Below are 19,375 nucleotides of genomic sequence, written 5' to 3'. Positions count from 1 at the left end.
ATTTGTCAACTTGATACTGTGCAATGAATGCTGTTATATATGATTTTGTATATAATGAAGATACTTGTGGGTAAGGCATACAGAATTAATGAATGTGTAACATAACTGTCATTAAAAAATTTCTGATATAGAAGTGATATAAGTAGTTTAGTTAAGTTTGATGTCAGAAGGTAATACAACTAAGTATTTGTTTTTCAGTAGTTGCAACTTTCCCAGTCATGAAAATAGTATAAAGAAGAACAAACTTCTAGCACAGATTTTATAAAAACAACATCCAATAAAGCATAACTATGAGAACTCAAACATATACATTTCAATGGAAATTTATAATGTGAATTTGAAAATCAATTTGTCACATTATGAAATTTTAGAGAGTTGCCAAGACATTTTACCCCAAAACAAATTATTCTTAGGTATTGTTTTGGTGTGATTTAGGAAACTTATGTTTCTCTTTTAACTAGCCAAAGAGGGCCAGGGGTAAGGATGACTACAAAGAAAATAAGATTATTCAATAATAATAATAATTAACAATAATAATAATAAATTAAACCAAAGTTTTAAATAATTCTAAGTGAGGACATACTCAGAAGTCATGCTTTCATCCAACCTGAAGTGACTAGAATAACCAAATGGTTTAACTGGCTTTCCAAATATCAATTTAGACAATAGACAAAAGATCTGAAGGTTATATTCAACAGTTTTATTAGTTTTTGATTAGCAACTTTGTACTGCTAAAATATGTTCATCTTCTTCCTCAAATATAATGTATTTTCCAATCACAGAGGTAGACAACAGAAAGAAGATAAAGCACTATTGGGGAAAGCACATATGTAGCTAATTTAACACAGAACACTATAATGCATACCTAATGTTTCTAATGCAGATGTGTCTTCTCCAACATATATATCTCCAGGGGATAATTGTAAAGAGGCAATACATTAAAATAAACTATGATGGAATCATCGAACATGTAGAATGAATCTTATCTATAATGTTAATGATTTCTTTTGAGTACAAGACAACAACCATAATACTGTACTATATCATTTAATGTAATGTAAACAAAATTGATATCATTCATAGATCAAAAATATTTTTATACACATAATTATTGTAGAAATGAACTCTATATATGGAAATATTTTGTAAACAGTCTTCCAACTTGTACCATTACTGAAACAAGACTGGAGTACTATCATTTTCTAGACAAAGTCTTACAGATAATGACAATTTAAAGAATGGAAAAACATTCAAGTTATAATAACCCTATGCTTCACAATGTCTCCAGTAGGAATATACTATAGCTTCTGAATAGAGTTCAGATTAAATTACAATAGGTCTTAATATCTTCATATGATTCCAGAAGATGGCGATATTGGATGATATAGTATTCTAAATGGCTATACCTAATTTTTAAAAACATTCTTTACATTAAAGTGCTAAAGAATTTTGATTAGTGAAGACTGAATATACAATATCATGAAGCAATGTTTATTTTCTTCCTTTATGTTATTTCTTCCTTTATCTTTAGCCATCATTAGAAAAGTAGTATAAGAATGCAAAATAATTCATAGGCCATAAAACAACTATGAGAAATCTCTACTTTGCCATTCCAATACATATAAAATTTCAAGTATAAAATAAATATCAAGTATCTTTTTGCATTTGAAAAAGTTAAACTCATTCGTTCCAATGTAAACTTGACAAAAACATGCAATATCCAGAATTAAAGTGCAATTAGCCAATAAAAAAATTTTAAAGCATGAGAAATACTCAGAAATTGGTAGAAATACTTTTCATTTGATATAATTTAGAAGAGATCAAGGAAATACAGTTTTAAAAAAACTAGTGACATAAACGGTGAATTGAACAGACATAAATCAGTTCTTACCTCTTTTTCACAATTAATATGACAACTAGTAGAAGGAGGATGAACACCAAAATTCCAGCACTAATCCCTGCTATTTTCACCACTCTGTCTGTCTGCTTGGCTGGATCTGGAATCACTTCTGGTTCTTCTGTTGCTGCTGCTAAATGAATCAAGAAAATCAGTCAATAAAAGCAGCTAATAATAAATTAAAAATAAAAAAAACTATTCTCATGCATCCGTGAATAAATGTTGAATTTTTAATCATGAAGTCTTAAATTTAAGCCCTGGACTTACAGGTGCCAGAGTGATACTCAGGCTCTTTCTCTCCTGCCCTCTTTCTCACTGATAAATAAACAGATGCATTTTTAAAAAGGAAATTAATGGGAACAACAGCTGGCACACTTAGTTGAGCACACATGTGACTGTGCTCAAGGACCTGAGTTCAAGTCCCCAGTTCCCACCTGCAGAGGGGAAGCTTCACAAGTGATGAAGCAGTGTTGCAGGTGACTCTTTCTCCTTCTCTACCTCCCTCTTCATTCTTGATTTTGCTTTATCCAATAAGCCAATACATAATAGAAATTTTAAAAAGAAAGGAAAAATTATCCTTGGCCAGAAATTATTGCCAAAATAATCGTTGTGTTATTTGAATGGAAATATAAATACAAAAGCTTGCTAAAAACAACATGAGATACATAAGGTTTTGATAGAAACAAAAATCAATTAACAAATGATACAAGAATAAATATCAAAGAAAAAGCTTAGTGAATTCATTTTCTACAACCATACTTAAAAATCAGAGGATAAGCTTTATGGCAAAAACAAATTGTTGTGTTTAGAAATTTAAGGTAGTTATTATCAGTGATACATGTTTGGATGGAAGGGGCTTATTTACATAAAAATCTAGTATAACTATTAGAGGAGTGAGTTTGTTTTTTGAAATATGAGGTTGGAAATGAATAGCCTATTTGTCAGAAGAATAGTGTAAGACCACAGTGAGAAATATATCAAGAGATATTTCATATTCTCTTAATGTTAGCATTTTCATTTTCTTATACCTCTGTATTTTTTAAGTTTCTTTCTTTCTCAAAGTCACCAAAACTTGTAACACACACACACACACACACACTCACACACACACTCACACACACTTGACTTCTAAACTCCACTAATTCTGAGAAAATCTTCCTTTGAAATACTATCATCACAGACTCTATTTTAGAAATAAGGAAAAAACAAAGCTTAGATATATAATAAAATGCTCAAGAACAGAATAAAATTTACACCCCTTATAGCGACTAAAATGGCATTTCTGAATGTTTCCAAATACATGTGTAACTTGACATTCAGAGGGTAAAATTTTCATTTTATGATTTTCTGATATATTCAATAGGACAAATATTTCTGAAATTCTTTGGATGATCAATTCTTGTTCATTGAGGTAAGTATAATTTAAATATATTTTTTCTTTCAATAAAACATGATAATGGAGGATGCTTTATTAAAGAGCATAAGTAATTTCAAATTAAGAGGATGGAGAATTTTTGTCTTATTAAATAATATCGATTTTCTATCTTATTTATCTGACCATATTTCCAGAAATGAAAAGTTAACTTTAAAAGCATATTTTTATTCTTACCAGATATGTAGGGTGCAAAGTCATAAGAATTTTGTAATTTAATACGCAAATAGTGTGAAGTCATACTCTACATCCTTTTGTTGAATACATGCTTTTGTTGCTTGTTTGTTGGTTTTTTCCAAAGCACTGCTAAGGACTAGCTTAAGGTGGTGCAGAGAAATTGAATCTGGGACATTGGAGCCTCAAACATAAAAGTCTCTTTACATAATCATTATGCTATCCCCTCCTCAACCAAATGTTTTTTTAAAGGTCATTCATTACAGTGTTTTAAGAGCATTTATCTGTCACGATTACAACTTAATTTTCATCAGTGTTTCAGCATCATTACTCTGAGTACATAATGCTAATCAAATTCTTTAAAACTTGGTGCATTGCACCAAAGTAAAGGACTCTGGGGCAAGGGGGAGTGTTCAGGATCTGGAACATAATGGCAAAGGAGGACCTTGGTGTGTGAGGGCAGGGGTTAGAGCGTTACGTGCAAAAATCAGAAATGTTACACCAATGCATTTTACGGTCAACTGTAAACTATTAATTCCCCCAATAAAGAAAAAAAATTCTCTAAGACTTGATTTGGTGATTACTTTCTCTTGATTGTGAATTCTCTTCAAAGCCTTTATTTTGCACCATGAATATGCAGCTACTAGAGGCTAATATTTTTCCTTCTCCCCCCCCCCCACCCTTTCTTTTTATTTTAAGAAACACAGAAATTCAGGGGAGCCAGAGTAGAGAGGGAAGTGAAGTAGAGAGTGAAGCACTACTTCACTGCTAGAGAAACTTCCTCTTTGCATACAGACACTAGGAATTTGAACCCTGGTACTTGCACATGACAAAATGTGCAATAAACCAAGTGTGCCACTTACTGGGTCCCTGCAAAGTGTGCATTATGACATCATCATTATAATTCTTTTTCTTTAAAAATTTTTTTTAAATATTTATTTATTTTCCCTTTTGTTGCCCTTGTTTTATTGTTGTAGTTATTATTGTTGCTATTGGTGTCCTTGTAGTTGGAAAGGACAGAGAGAAATGGAGAGAGGAGGGGAAGACAAGAGAGGAGGAGAGAAAGATAGACACCTGCAGACCTGCTTCACCGCTTCTGAAGAAACTCCGCTGCAGGTGGGGAGCCCGGGGCTCGAATCAAGATCCTTATGCAGTTATTGCACTTTGCGCCACCTATGCTTAACCGGCTGTGCTACCCCCCAACTCCCCATAGTTCTTTTTCTTACTACTATCAATTTTAATTAAATTTATGACACATATATATATAACCATCTTTGGCTTATTGTAGTGCCAGTGACTGAATCTGGGCCTTCTGAGCCTCAGGCATCAAAATATTTTACATAACCACTGTGCTATCTTCCTGGACCTCAAAACTGTTCACTTTAAATACTTAATCACCTGTCTTATTTTTTCCCCCAGTCCTTGGTCGTATCTTTCCCTCTATCCCTCCTCCCACTCTTGATTCTCTCTACCCCAACTAATAAATACAAATTTTTTGAAAGAAAAGAAAAAAAATGGCCACCAGGGTGGTGGATTTATAGTGCAGGGCAATGAGCCCCAGCCATAAACCTGGTGGCAATAAATAAACAAATAAATAAATAAAGCCATGTGATCTAACATTATCCGAAATATTTTATCACGCCGTAAGTCTTCACCTTTTTTTGTCTGCCAAAGTATATTTTCAGAATCTCCAATACATTAAGACATGCACAACATGACTTGCTGGGCATTAATAAATAAACTAAGGATGTATTTAAACTGGGAAAATTTATGCAATGGATTTTTAGTTCAAAAATATTATGTTAAAGGAAATTTACAAATTATATTCTTGCTCTCACCAGTTATACATTTATCTATACATTCTAGAAGAAAGCTTTAGGCTAAAAAATACAAGTATCTAAACTATATAACCTTAGCTAAACACTACATTGTTAATAGCAGCATTCACACAAAATATATTTTCAATTTCATGAGGAATATTAGAGGTGAACACTTTAAGTGCAATATAGATTATCTTATTGTGACTTTAGAGACACCAATGACTGTGGATTCCAAAATTCCTTCAGTTACTTATTGATGCTTTCTTTATGTTTCAGTTATAATTCTGGAAAAAAAGAATGTTCACATTCATATTTCAAACAAAACCCAAAATCCTACAGTTTGGCTAATGTCATTCAAAGACACTAAACTACAACTACCACCACTATCTAATTATCTACTGATTCCTAAATTCAATATGGACTTTTCTTATTTTACACGACCTCTTAATAGCATTCAACATTGTTGTCCATTCTATTTTTGCAACACTCCTTGTCTGGCGACTTTAATAATACCCCTCTCTTAGTTTGATTATTGCCTCTCCTTTCCAGATGTGGTTTCTAATGACTCCTTCCCTTCATTTATCTTAAAAATAAATGTTCCTGAACCATAGGGTGTGTGTGTGTGTGTGTGTGTGTCTGTGTGTGTGTGTGTGTGTGTGTGTGTGTCTGTGTGTGTGTGTGTGTCGGGGTCGGGGGTGATAATCAATAGAAAATACATAAAATGGTGAAGTTATGTTTGGTGTGGTATCTTTTGCTTTAAAAAAAAAAGAAAGTTATCTTAAGGTTTTCAAGAACCTGAGGCTCCTGACAACATCTTGTATTTATTGCAGTATGGTGAATACATTTACTTGTATAACTTTACTATTGCAGTCACCTGACTCTTGTGTATTTGCACTTAAAGGTGGGATATAGTAGTAACCCTGCACACATCATACCAAAATCTGAACTTGATCATATCCTCACTCCAGTCCTTATTATAATGTCATTCTTTTCAACAGACAGGACAACTATCCAGTTGTTCAGATAAGATATCTGGGCATCATTCCTGAGTTCTTTGTCTTATTTCTAGAATTAACATAGTATTATCATATTGAGATGTTTTTGAAAATGAAAGTAAAAATTATTATTTATGACATAAAAGTGCAAACACTGGAAATTTTCTAGGTACAGTGAGACACTATTCTTTTTCATACAATTGCGTTAAAAACTGTTACCACTTCCAACATGTCTATTCTCTGCTTTTCAAATCTTTACCGTTACTGCCTTAACTCTTGCCAGTATCATTTCTCATATAGATTACAGAGTAATCAGTGCTTTTCTTGTCTCCTTGTCTGTACTCTCTATTTCTCATCAAGACATACAGGTTAGTCCACAGCATTTCTAACGCTTCAACTGTATCATATTGCTTCACTGATTAGAACCATGAAAGCAGATACTGTGTTCATCAATAGAACCTGGAAAGGATCTGCAGAAAGTATTAGCTGAATAAATGAAAAAATAATACTTACTTAGTAGAGAAAATCAATTTTCATTTTAAAAACACAAGAATATAGTTAATCTGACATGTGTCCCGTTATAGATATTAGCATAGGATGAACGTGGTAGATATATTATTGAATTGTCTAGAGATGGTAAACCCCTATGCTAGTCGTTCTTTTATACGTAGTCAATTCTACCACTTGTCCCCATCTACTTTAGAACAAAGTCCAAGACCACAGAGACTATAAGGATCGTTGAGAGTACAAGAGATTTGATACTAGCAAGACCCTATTTTAATCCTTAATACTTTTCCTTATTTGTATATCATAATAAGCAAGTGAGCACTTCCTAGACTAAAAAATATATGCACCGAACAAGAGAAGTAATAGTGTACTACACTGCTCTTAGGAACACTAATGAAACAAAAGGAATTTTCTTTTTTTAAGCCAGAAAAACATTGGTAATATCAGAAACAATTATGCATGTCCTATAGGCAGTCTTTTGGTTGTGCCATGTGAAAATTTAAAGTTACAAAGTGAGGAAATAACTGTACTAAAAAAGAGATTTTCAAGCACCTCAGCAGTCTATTGTATTAATATATAATGATGAGTTTTGTAAAGTACGTGTCATTAATTAAATACTGTGCCACAGTGAACATCTCACCCTCATGGGCATCTTGAAGCATGTATTATTTAATTCTGCGATCCTTTGAAGTCATTTTGTTTTATCATGTCATATTATATATTATGAATCTTGACTAGACTAAGATTGTTGACAATAGAAAGGAGCCTATCAGCAAGTTTGATATTGAAGAAAGATGAAAAATAGATTTATATTACATATTTCTGTAATGGCAGCTAGAATATAATCTATTCTTATGCAATACAGATATGGTTATTATCTAGAGAGTGGTTGTGGTAAATCATACTGGTTTATGTAGACATCTAGAAACTTTAAAATAAAAGTGTAGACTATATTACAAATATTTTAAACTAATTTCACACTACTTAAGATACCTCCTTATAATCTCTAAATTTCTTTTGGTCTTAAGCCATGAAATTATGTCTTAAAAGCTATGATCTATTTGACATGGCTCTCAGGGGCTGGAGATGACTTGAGACTGATAAATCAGGTTGAACTTTACTCTAGCAGTTAATATACCAAAGCTGAGTCTGGAAAGAAAAAGATAGACTCCAGGACTCAAATCCTGCTAACATTGCTTTCTTGAAAAAATAAAAGTTAACCCTATCTCAGAGGTGGTGTAGTGAATAAGGTTTTGGACTTGTGTGTATAAGGTCTTGACTTTGGTCCCAGGTATTGCACATGCCAGAACTATGTTCTAGCTTTCTCTCTCTCGTTAATAGATAAATGTCAAAAAATAGTTAATATATATGATTTTCTTTTTTTCTAGGAAGACTTTGAGAAGCAATGGTACTGTCAGGAGACCGGGGGGAGGGGAAGGGTCTAAGACCACTTTCTGACTGCCTCCAAATCCACCTCCTGACTTTTCAGACCGTTCCTGCTTTAATCTGTATAAAAAGCTACCTACTCTCTTTGGGAAAGGTTGATTTGCATTAGTTAATATACTCTGGTCTCTTTGAGTTCAGAAGGCAATAAATCAATTTCTCTTCATATTAAAGTTGGATTGACAGAATTTAGCTTTCTATGGCACCGGGCATTGGGCCCTTGCTTAGCTTCAACCAAAGTTCAAAATGTTACAGAAGGTCCTGAGAAAAAAATGATAAAGGAAAAAAAAAAAACCTAAATGTAATACAATAAGTATTATGTCTTAGGAATTATTTAAAGTTTAAAAATGTTATTTTTTGCTTCAAAGTAACTTTATGAAAGGGGAATGTTTTCTTAAATGTATTTTTTTTTCATTAAGCCTTCCATTTACTAAAACTTACTCAACTGAGTAACAATACAACCATTTTTGCTTTCTGACTCCTTAAACAGTTGAGTCTATTTGCTAATTTACCTTTGAAATCTGTTCAGTTTTTGTTTTCATGTTTTTCTGACTACTTAACTTGGATCAAGACATCTTGCTATTTTTTTATCCTTCCTGCATAGACCTTCTGTATATTATCAGCAGAATGAGTTTTCTAAAACACAGAGGTGATTAAATGATGCCATTAAAATATTTCTGTTCAAAGGGAAACACAAAAGTCTTGGTATGAAATACAGGTCATTAAAAACTAAACTCAAATCAACTTCTTTTCAGTCTTATCACTGAAAATTCCTTTAGGGTATCACATAGCATAATCATTTGAAGCCATCAGCCGTTTGCCAAATACAAAAAGACTCCTGAATCTATTCCAGTGTTTGGTATAGTCTTATAGTACATTTGACTATATCTGATGACTGAAAATATTCAGTTTTATTCAACAATGCCAAATTGTTTTTGCAGGAGAATAAAAATCTCTCACCCAGAGTATGTTTTTGGCAAAGGAATTACTTTCATGGAAGGAAACACTGAAAGGAAAACATAGCTTTAACTCTGAAGTGGAGGCCTCAGGAAAAAAAAAAAAATTAATCTGTGGAGAGGGTGGAAAATGGTCACCCTGGAAAGTGTCCTTAGAGCTTCTTGTCCTAGATCTCACTAAACCCTGGCTCTGCCCTCTATTCTCTATTCTCCAAAGTCTTCCACTCTTCTAAGATAAGGTAGAGGTTATGCCACCTTAAGAGATTTCTTTGCATTTTCTAAAATTCCTCACACTAGAAAGCCTACAATGGTGTGGGTGAACATTCCTAAGAATCACTGAAACTCTTATGGAGACAAGAGCTTCAGGTTCTGTTAACCAATTCCTTTTTTACCTTTGCTTTTATTAATTTAAGTCACATTTGACAAATTTTCAAGCCATAAAGAAGCCAGAGGGCTACAGGATGACTTATTTTGCTCTCGCCTCCCTTATTACTAACTTACATATCACCATCAATGGATACAAACTTGAAAGTACAAATTAACACTTCATTATTACCAGACTTCATACATTTTGCCAATTCAATGGGTAGAACACGATATATAATAAATTTGATTACTAAAATTACCTTCTGAGTTGCACAATTCTAACACAATTTTTTATTTGGTTTTCATGTTTTTGTATCTTTTTTCAAATATTTCTATTTTATTTTTTTATTTTATAGAGACAGAGAAATTGAGAAGAAAAGGGGAGATACAGTGGGAGAGAAAAGGTAGATATCTGAAGCACTGATTCAATGCTTGTGAAGCTTTCTCTCTACAGGGGGGGTCCAGAGGTTTGAACCTGGGTCATTGCACATAATAATATATGCTCTCAGCTGGGTGCACCACCACCTGGCCCCCTACCCTTTTCTTATTGAGAGAAAATTATTTATAAAATATTTTATATGAGGGACCAGTCAGTCAGTGGTGCTCCTGGCACATATTAAATCATGCACAAGGACCCAAGTTTAAGCCCCTGGTCTTCTGGGAAAGCTTCAAGAGCAGTGAAGCAGTGTACCTCTTTCCGAATCCTTCTGTTTTCTACCCCTCTCTCAATTTATCTCTGTCTTATGAAAAATAAACACCAGATAAATAAATAAATAAATAAATAAATAAATAAATTAGTTGGACAGTAGCGTAGCAGGTTATTTAAGTGCACATGGCGCGAAGTGCAAGGACCTGGTGTAAGGATCCTGTTTCCAGCCCCCAGCTCCCCACCTGTAGGGGAGTCGCTTCACAGGCGGTGAAGCAGGTCTGCAGGTGTCTCTCTTTCTCTCCCCCTCTCTGTCTTCCCCTCCTCTCTCCATTTCTCTCTGTCCTATCCAACAACAATAACTACAACAACAATAAACAACAAGGGCAGCTAAAGGGAAAATAAATTTTAAAAAATTTTTTTTAATTTAAAAAATAAATAAAAAGAGAGGAGGTTAGAAGGGGGCATCTAAGCACATAAGTGCTATGTGCAATAATCTGTGGAAGGGGGTTTGAGCCTGCAGTGGGGATGCTTCAAAAGTTGTGAATCAGGTCTGCAGGTGTCTTTCTCCCTATCTCTCCTCCCCTCTTCATTTCTCTCTGTCCTATCAAATAAAATGGGGGGTGGAAAAAATGACTGCCAAGAGCAGTGGATTAGTAGTACCAGCACCAAGTCCCAGTGATAAACCTTGAGGCAAAAATATGTAAATAAATAAATAGATAGATATTTTATATGTAGATACTAAGTCTTTATCAGTTATAAGTGTTGCAAGTCCCTTCTACTGTGTGTTTTTTCTTCACTTTATTTATACTTAAATGAAAAGGGGCTTTTAATTTTATTGAAATCAATTATAATCCTAGCCTGGATTTATAAATGTATTTCTGTTGTCTCAAAGTTTAAAGCACTAACTTCATATTTTACCCTTGTTCCATCTGAAATTGCTTTCTAAGTATGACATACAGTTGGAAGGCATTTCAGTCACTATCATGTTCTGCACAAAAGTCCAGAAATCCTTTGGACAACTTCTTTTTTTTTTTAATTCAGTAATCTACAAAATCATTTTTGTCATATATCTAAACTACTCGAATGAATGAATTCACTTTTCAGCTTTTCTACAATTGTTCAAGAGGCAAATAATTGACTTTATGGTGATATAACATTAACTTAATTACCATAGTTCCAGAATATACTGGGATAATTGCTGGGAATGTTCCCAGGCATAGTTCTATTTTCTTGAAGATCTTGGCATACCCTTCTATTTAGCTCTGAGTAATTTCTTCAGATACAGATGATATTATGTCTTTGTTTCTGTTCAATATGTTTCTTAGTCAACCCAAAATGTTATTTAAAAAGTTGAATAATTTTGCTTTTCCTTCATTTAGCAACTCTTGCTGGCATCTTATTCATCTTTATAATCTGTACTGCTTTATTAAATATTTTGTATACAGTTCTCTGGTACTCCATACCTGGCAAGCAAAGTATCTGCAATCGTTTTGGAATTTTGATCTGCTGTTTGTGTTAACACTCACAGTGGGTTACCTTCATGAATGCTTGGTGGCCTTTAATTATAAAGTAATTTATTTATGTTAGACTGTAGGAATTTTGCAGGACTAAAATGATCATGCTTTCATCTAAGAAAATTGTGTCTGCTTTGGCCAATAACCATGAGTTGCCATAGAATTCAGCACATATATATACTGGCTCCCATATTATTGTCAAAAGAGCAGTGACTAAAAAGGGTGTTATAATTCAGCATCTCAGTTCAGGAAATACTCTTTCTACCTATCAGTTACTATTCTCATTTCTCTTTATCTGTATTTTATGTAGAGGACTGGGGGCTAGAGGGGACTTGAGATAAGCAGAATAATGGGTTCTTACAGATATATATTAGCTGCTTTGAGACCAGGGATTTATTCAAAGATAAATCCTATACTATTCAACTCGGTTTGTGGTAGTGCTCAGTATTGTACTCACAGCCTCAGGCATGAAAGTCCTTTACATAACCATTATGCTATCTCCTCAACCCATTGTTCTAGTCCTAGAGTTTAGAAGAGTTCTTCAAAGCACCTAATCTGTTAAACTTCTTAGTACAAAAGACAAATTATGGGATTTTATTTTCAATTTTATCCATGGCATAAACCCTTCTCTACCCTCTCACCTCTAAAATGTCCTTAATTATTTATTCATCATCCACATGTAAAACTGGGCTAAAATACTTTTTTAGTAATTCTGCAACACATGGTAGATTGGAAGATATTTCAGACCACAGATATAATCAAAGTAATCTATTTTATAATTTATGTGTAACTTATATAGTAGTGTATTAATTTAAATTTATTTATTTTGTATTAATTATTTATTTTGTATTAATTTAAATTTAAGTTTGGAGGATAATGAACCGGTCCACATTTAGTCCAGAGATACAAAAAGGAAGGGGAAAAGAAAGCAGAAATGATAAAGTGTTGGGAAATTGTGAGGATGTGGTTGAGCTTGGCAGGGTTTGACCTGAGGAGTGCCTCTTTCCTGTCAGTCTCTCTCTCTATCAAGAGGTTGGGCAAGGAGGGCCAGGAATAACCCCAAAGGTGTGCCTCGTCCTATCAGACTCCCTGCCTCACAAAGCACCCCACATTCCTGATATTATGGCCATTAGATAAAAGAAAGGGGGAGATGTTGAGTAATTGTGAGGGCTCACAAAGCACCCTGCATTCCTGATATATGGCCTATCTACATAATCATTGTTTTGCCTGAAAGATCCCAACCCATTCCATTCCTTTGATCTATCTTTAAGACTCTCCCTGCCTGCAGGGTAATATTAATCCCACCAGTTAAAACCCTTGCAACAGTTGCTAAGGAAGTTTCTACCTTCCCAGTCTGCTTTTGCCTTTTTGCCTTTCTCCATTCCCTTTCCTAGCCATTTCCGTTTCTGACTTGCCACTTCTGGTTCTATTCTATAAAAGCCTTGTCTCAGATCAATGAAGACATTGCATTGCTTAAGCACACCACAAGCTTGGTTCCTGAGTCATCTATCTCCCGCATCGCTGAGTGAGTAGCAGCCCAGGCTGGCTCTGGTCACGTTCCCTCCAACCCAGAGAGCACGTGCCCGGGAAGAGGCATCCCTATGCTAGCCCAGCAATAAAGAACGTATCTCCCATATTCAGATTATCATGTTAGAAACCCAAGAAATAACCTATGGAGGCTGAAATAAATTGAGCTGAAGGGAAATAAGTGGGATGCATACAAATAGAGAGGCTGGGTCACATACCTACACACAATGTCAATTGTTAAACAGTCTATAAATTAAATTTTAAAGTAAAATGTTCATAATTGATAAATGTGAGTATCTGGAGATGTGGGATGTAGCTTCTTAATGTTTTTTTTTTCCTCTTGTGAAGTACAGGACCAGAGAATTTATTTCTTCAAAGACAATTCTGAAATACTAAAATTTAGTCACTGTATGCAATTAAAAGGCAAATGCACTTGGCATTTTTGATGACAAAGAACTCAGAATACTGGATTTGGATCAATCATCCAAACATGCCATTCAATACACAAATGGGGGGGGACGACTTCACATCTAAATATAATATAATTTGAGATATTAGAGAAAGAAATAGAAGCCAATCATAATACTTAATAGTACTCAAATTATGAGGATATAATCTAAAATGAGATGATCCACTTTCAACTTTTTTTACTGTTTCAAAAGTTAGTATGAATTCCAAATGCTCCTCAGTGGTACCTTCAGCAATTCTGTATTACCAATAATATCTTTTTCTCCTTTAACCCTATTTCATATTCTACTTTGATAAATTTTGAAAACACAGTATGAGTTTCTTTCTCTTTTCACCATTTTAACTTTTGGTCCCTTACTTTTGTCCTCTCAAATCTATTTCTCAACATCCTTTAAATAAGCAGTTTCATTTTGCTTTAACCTTTCTTATATTTGCCTTTCCAGTCAGCATCAAGTTTACAGAATCCATTGCTTACTTCAACTTATTTTTAATTCCTTAAAACTGATTTTTTAATAATCTACTCCAAACAAGTCCTCCTATTGTTCAAGACTACTAGTTTGTGAAGAAAATGACCATGTATTTTCCTTTCTTCCTTCCTTCCTCCCTCCCTCTTTCTCTCTCTTTTTCTTCCTTCATTTCTCTCTCTCTTTCTTTTTTTAATTGGGAGGTTAGTGGTTAACACATTATGGTTGGTACATGGGCATATTTTCATCTCGTCATGATAGGTGTCTGCAAAACACTCTCACCCCTAACTTAGGATCTGTTCCATCATCATATACCAGGAAGTAAAAGTGCCCCCCTCCCACTTCTCTCCCTGTTTTCCTCCTTTATATTTGCAGCCAGTACCTGAAAGATTGTTCCCAGCAAGCTATTTGAATAGTCCTTAAAAAGTAGGGTTAATAGGCTAAAACCTGAGGGCAGCCAAAAATCCTAAACATTTAATGCTTTAATGTTTGATATGGAAGAGGGCTTTCAGTAGCTACTGATAAGCAGAAGTTATTCATATACTGAGTTGAATCTACTTTTTTTAAAGATTTTTAAAAATATTAATTTACTTATTTCCTTTTTATTGTCCTTGTTTTTATTGTTGTTGTGGTTATTATTGTTGTTATTAATGTCATCATTGTTAGATAGGACAGAGAGAAATGGAGAGAAGAGGGGAAGACAGAGAGGGGGAAAGAAAGATAAGACACCTGCAGACCTGCTTCACTGCCTGTGAAATGACTCCCCTACAGGTGGGGAGCTGGGGGCTCAAACAAGGATCCACATTCCCATCCTTCACTTTGCACCATTTGTGCTTAGAATCTACTATCTTTATATTAAGTTACCCCATGGTGTGCTCTGCTTCCCGCCCAAATCTACCACTTTGTATCTGATGTTTTGTAAGCCTTGTTTATAAAAGGGCCATGAACCTGAAGGGAGCACCATTTTGCTGGCCTGCTTTAACTTCTAGGATGTTACAGGTCAGTGAAAAGACACCTCAGGCTCTCAGCAAGAACTTAGAATTTTCTGGTCTGTCCAAGTAACTTTTTAGGTATCCTCCTTCTCTGGCCCTGAAAACATGACAAGAGACCTTTGTCTTTGTGCAACATACCTAACAAGTCCAAGTTTTACTTTGTGTTTTCCCTTTCAGTTCTTGTTTCTGAAGTTCAACCCATGAGTGAGAACCTATCACATTCATCCTCTTTCTGGCTTAGCTAACTTTACATGATTCCTTCAAGTTCCATTCAAGATGTAGTGAAGAAAGTGACTTCATCATTTTTAATAGCTGAGTACTATTGGACTCCTAGCTTGCTTTCAAGATAGGGTTATTAAAAAATTTGCTGTTATGAACATAGTTATACACAATCTCTTTGGATGAGTCTGTTTGCTTCTTTAGGATATATTCCTAGGAGAGGCATTGTAAAGTGATCTTTAAGGCATGGTCTCCAGTATCACCAGCTCATAGTTCAGCTCATAGTCCTCAGTACTCACTGGCAGACTTGTCCTGCTTTAATGATACGAATCAACTTCTTTTTCAACAACCATCGTGTAAACTTGCTCTTTCTCATGCACTTCACTAATTTAGAAATTTTATGAGCATATTTCTTTTTAAAAATTAAAAAAAATATTTTCCATTTTGTTGCTCTTGTTTTTTTATTGTTGTTGTAGTTATTATTGTTGTTATTGATGTCATTGTTGTTAGGACAGAGAGAAATGGAGAGGATGGGAAGACAGAGAGGGGGAGAGAAAGACACCTGCAGACCTGCTTCACCGCCTGTGATACGACTCCACTGCAGGTGGGGACCTGGGGGCTCAAACCGGTATCATTAAGCTGGACTGTGCGCTTTGCACCATGTGTGCTTAACCTGCTGTGTTACCGCCCAACTCCCAAGCATATTTCTTTTCTCACCCCCCTCACAATGCCAGTCCATGTTTCACTTTGTGTTCTCCCTCTCTGTCCTTATTTATTAAGTCTCATTTATAAGTGAGGTTATTTGATATTTTTCCTTCTCCTTTTGGCTTATCTTGCTCAACATGATGTCTTCAAATTCCATCCAAGATGATGCAAATGAGATGACTTCAAAAATAAGATGTTTTCAATATAAAATTACATTGCTACTCTATTTGTAAACCATGATTTTATGAATGCTCTTGTTTATTCAAAACATTTTTAAGGGAAAAAGTATAAATATATTTATATATGTGAATCTAGGTTCTTATGTATTTTCAGTACTGCTGAGCTGGGTCCTTGACCCAGTTTTTATCTGTATATAACTTTTAGAGATTAATAGATGGGGCACAGACATACATAGAGAAAGGAGAGATACAAAGAGATAACAAAGCTCTGCTCCCTTGGCACTCTGGGATTCCTTTGACACTAGTGTTCACCCATGTGGTGCTGGGCACCAAACCCAGAGATTCACATGTTGTAAATTGTGTGTTTTAGTCACTGAGACATCACTCATCCCTGAGAGAGAAAATATTAATTATTCCTTATTCAGTGTAACTTTAAGGCACAGATAATTTGAAGTCAAGTGTGGATATTAATAATTTAACATCTCATCATGTACAATCCAGAAAAATATATTTAAAATTTTTTTTCAGAAATATTATTTTAACTTGTATGATCCTTGGAATTTATTAGCATGCTTTTGGCTTTGTGACTATATATATTTTTTGCAGTTTACTAACATGGACAAATAAAATTAATGTGAAGAATAAAATGTAAATTCCAATATTTACCTTTTTAACAAGGGTCACATTCAATGGCAGTTTGTTTTACAGCACAGTAAGAATATCTTTGACTTTTGTTAATTAATCCTTTCTTAAATAAAAAAAAAATTAAAAAAAGAATATCTTTGACATATGTGGAGTAAATTCTGCAAAGCTAAAATAATTTGCCAAACCTTTTACATTAGATTATCTCAAGCTATTTCCAAATCCCCAACAAACAGTGAAACAGAATTCTGCATTCTTCATGTATAAACTTGACTAACAACAAAGATTTGCATAAGACAGTCTTTCCCTATGGGGCCAAGTTTTGTTTTTCTTCTAGTTCCTATGAACTCATATTTGAATGTCTCTGATTCAGACAGATTGTTTCCTCCAACTTTTGCTATATAAAAGTTATTTAAGCTGGACCTCAAAGGAAACAAAACATTCTTACACAGCTCTTGATAAATTGTTCTATCTTACAGGAAAGTATGAAACATATTTAAATAATGATGAATGTCAGCTTTTTTGTAGATTAGAAAACTCTGGTTCAATTCCTGATCAAATAAGATAAAATGCTGACTAAATATTTACACCTCAGAGAAAAAAGCTTGTAAGATAATTTTACATTTACATCTGGTTTCCAATGGTTACTGTAAGAAATTCACCACAAACTTGGTGGTTTGATGTAGCATACATTAAGGGCTGGGTGTGCTTGGTTGAGAGCACATATTGCTTGAGCAAAGAACTAGGTTCAAGACCTTGGGCCCCACCTGCAGTGGGGAAGCTATAGAAGTAGTGAAGCTGGGCTACAGGTATCTCTCTTTGTCTCCCTCTCTACCCCACTCCCACCTCAATTTTCTCTGCTCTATCAAATTAAAAGAAAATAATAAAAGAGGAAAAATGGTGAGCAAGAGCAGTAGATTCATTTTGCAGGCACCCAGATGGGGTAAAGGAAAATACAAAAATAAAATAAATGAATAAACAAACAACAACCAACAGCAAACAAGGTTCACTCTGGAGGCTCTTGGGGAGAATAGGTTCTTGGCTGAGCCAGAGTCTGGTATTCCTTGATCTGGGATTGCTTCAAGCAATTCCTGCTTCTGTAATCACATTGTCTTCTCCTTTTTTGCATGTAAGATCCTTTTTCACATAACTTAATTTAGTGACCACCTAATTAATCCAAGAAGAGTGTCCCCTTGTGAAGGTCCTTAACTAAATCTTGCCCACAAATTTTCTTTCTTTTTTTTCCTTTTCTTTTCCCTTCTTCTTCTTTTTCTTCTACTTCCTCCTCCTCTTCTTCTTCTTCATCTTCATCTTCTTCCTCTTCTCCTCCTCCTCTTCCTTCTTCTCCTCCTCCTCTTCTTTCTTCTCTTCTTCTCCTCCTCCTCCTCTTCTTCCTTCTCTTCTTCTCCTCCTCCTTCTCCTCTTCCACTTCCTCTTTTTCCTCCTCCTCCTCCGTCTTCTTCTTATTCTTCTATTTTCTTATGGATACAAAGTATATTTGCTTGGTGTCTGGAAGGTCATTATTTAGACTGTCAAAACTAATGTGATTGAAGTAGTATGATTCAAGGTAGAGGCTATCAGTAATCAAGAGAATCACATACAACCAAACTGTTGGTACTGAAAGAAGGAGATGAGGAAAGAGAAAAAAAGACAGTTGCCACATTAGGCTTGTAATGGTTTTTGTAGAAGGCCTATGTTCTTCAAATCCACCTTTCCCATGAAGCTTTTAAGACTAACTCTAGTAATAGATTATTCATTTATATATCGGAACATCATGGTATAAATAAATCTTGATTAATCATTATGTTATACTGTTGAACCTATATATAGTTTCCACTCTACTGTGATCTTCTAAAAGGTATTGACTAATTCACTCAGAATTAATGTACTTTACCCTGGCCCACATCACTATCCATTTACACATAGTTAGAAAAACTTCCATATGGAAGAAAGACACCTTATGGTGTGTGAGAAGATCTTACACAATACACTTAAGACAAAGAACTAATAACCAAAATATATAAACATAGCACACACAAAAAAAGCAACCCCATTAAAATGGGACATGGTAAAAAATTTCACCAAGGAAGAGATCCACATATAGACTAACAGACATATAAGATGGTGCTCAAAGTCATTAATTATCAAAGAAATTAAAATAAAGATAACAATGAGATACTACTTTTCATTTGTAAGAACATCATACATTAGAAAAGACAGTAACAACAAATGTTGAAGAGAGGATGTGCAGAAAAAGGAGCATAATATATTACAACTATCAGCCTCTTTGTCAGGCTCCCTCACTAGTCAAAACTGCTTGAAAGTATGAAACACATCATGATTATATTTACTTTCTTAAAGTGGTAGACAGTAGGTGTGCAGCAAAACGGTTCTGATTTAGTATTTGTATACATAAATTTGACTTT

The 19,375-nt window shown here is 34.4% G+C and overlaps 1 protein-coding gene across 7 annotated transcripts in view; it reads right to left on the bottom strand.

Moving 5' to 3' along the window:
* The window catches only part of PTPRK (protein tyrosine phosphatase receptor type K), a 603,479-nt gene that overhangs the window by 57,439 nt on the left and 526,665 nt on the right, over positions 1-19,375 (bottom strand). For 5 of the 7 annotated variants that reach the window (XM_060190490.1, XM_060190487.1, XM_060190489.1 and 2 more), the window contains exon 14: positions 1,892-2,030. In XM_060190490.1, coding sequence (XP_060046473.1) covers positions 1,892-2,030 — 139 coding nt within the window. The remainder of the gene's footprint in view (positions 1-1,891; positions 2,031-19,375) is intronic. The other 2 variants (XM_060190488.1, XM_007524996.3) reach the window with 1 other exon arrangement.

This window comes from Erinaceus europaeus, chromosome 4, assembly GCF_950295315.1.
Source record: "Erinaceus europaeus chromosome 4, mEriEur2.1, whole genome shotgun sequence".
NCBI lineage: Eukaryota > Metazoa > Chordata > Mammalia > Eulipotyphla > Erinaceidae > Erinaceus > Erinaceus europaeus.
Note: the sequence above shows the minus strand (reverse complement) of the source record. Positions and strands in the feature narration are given on the sequence as shown.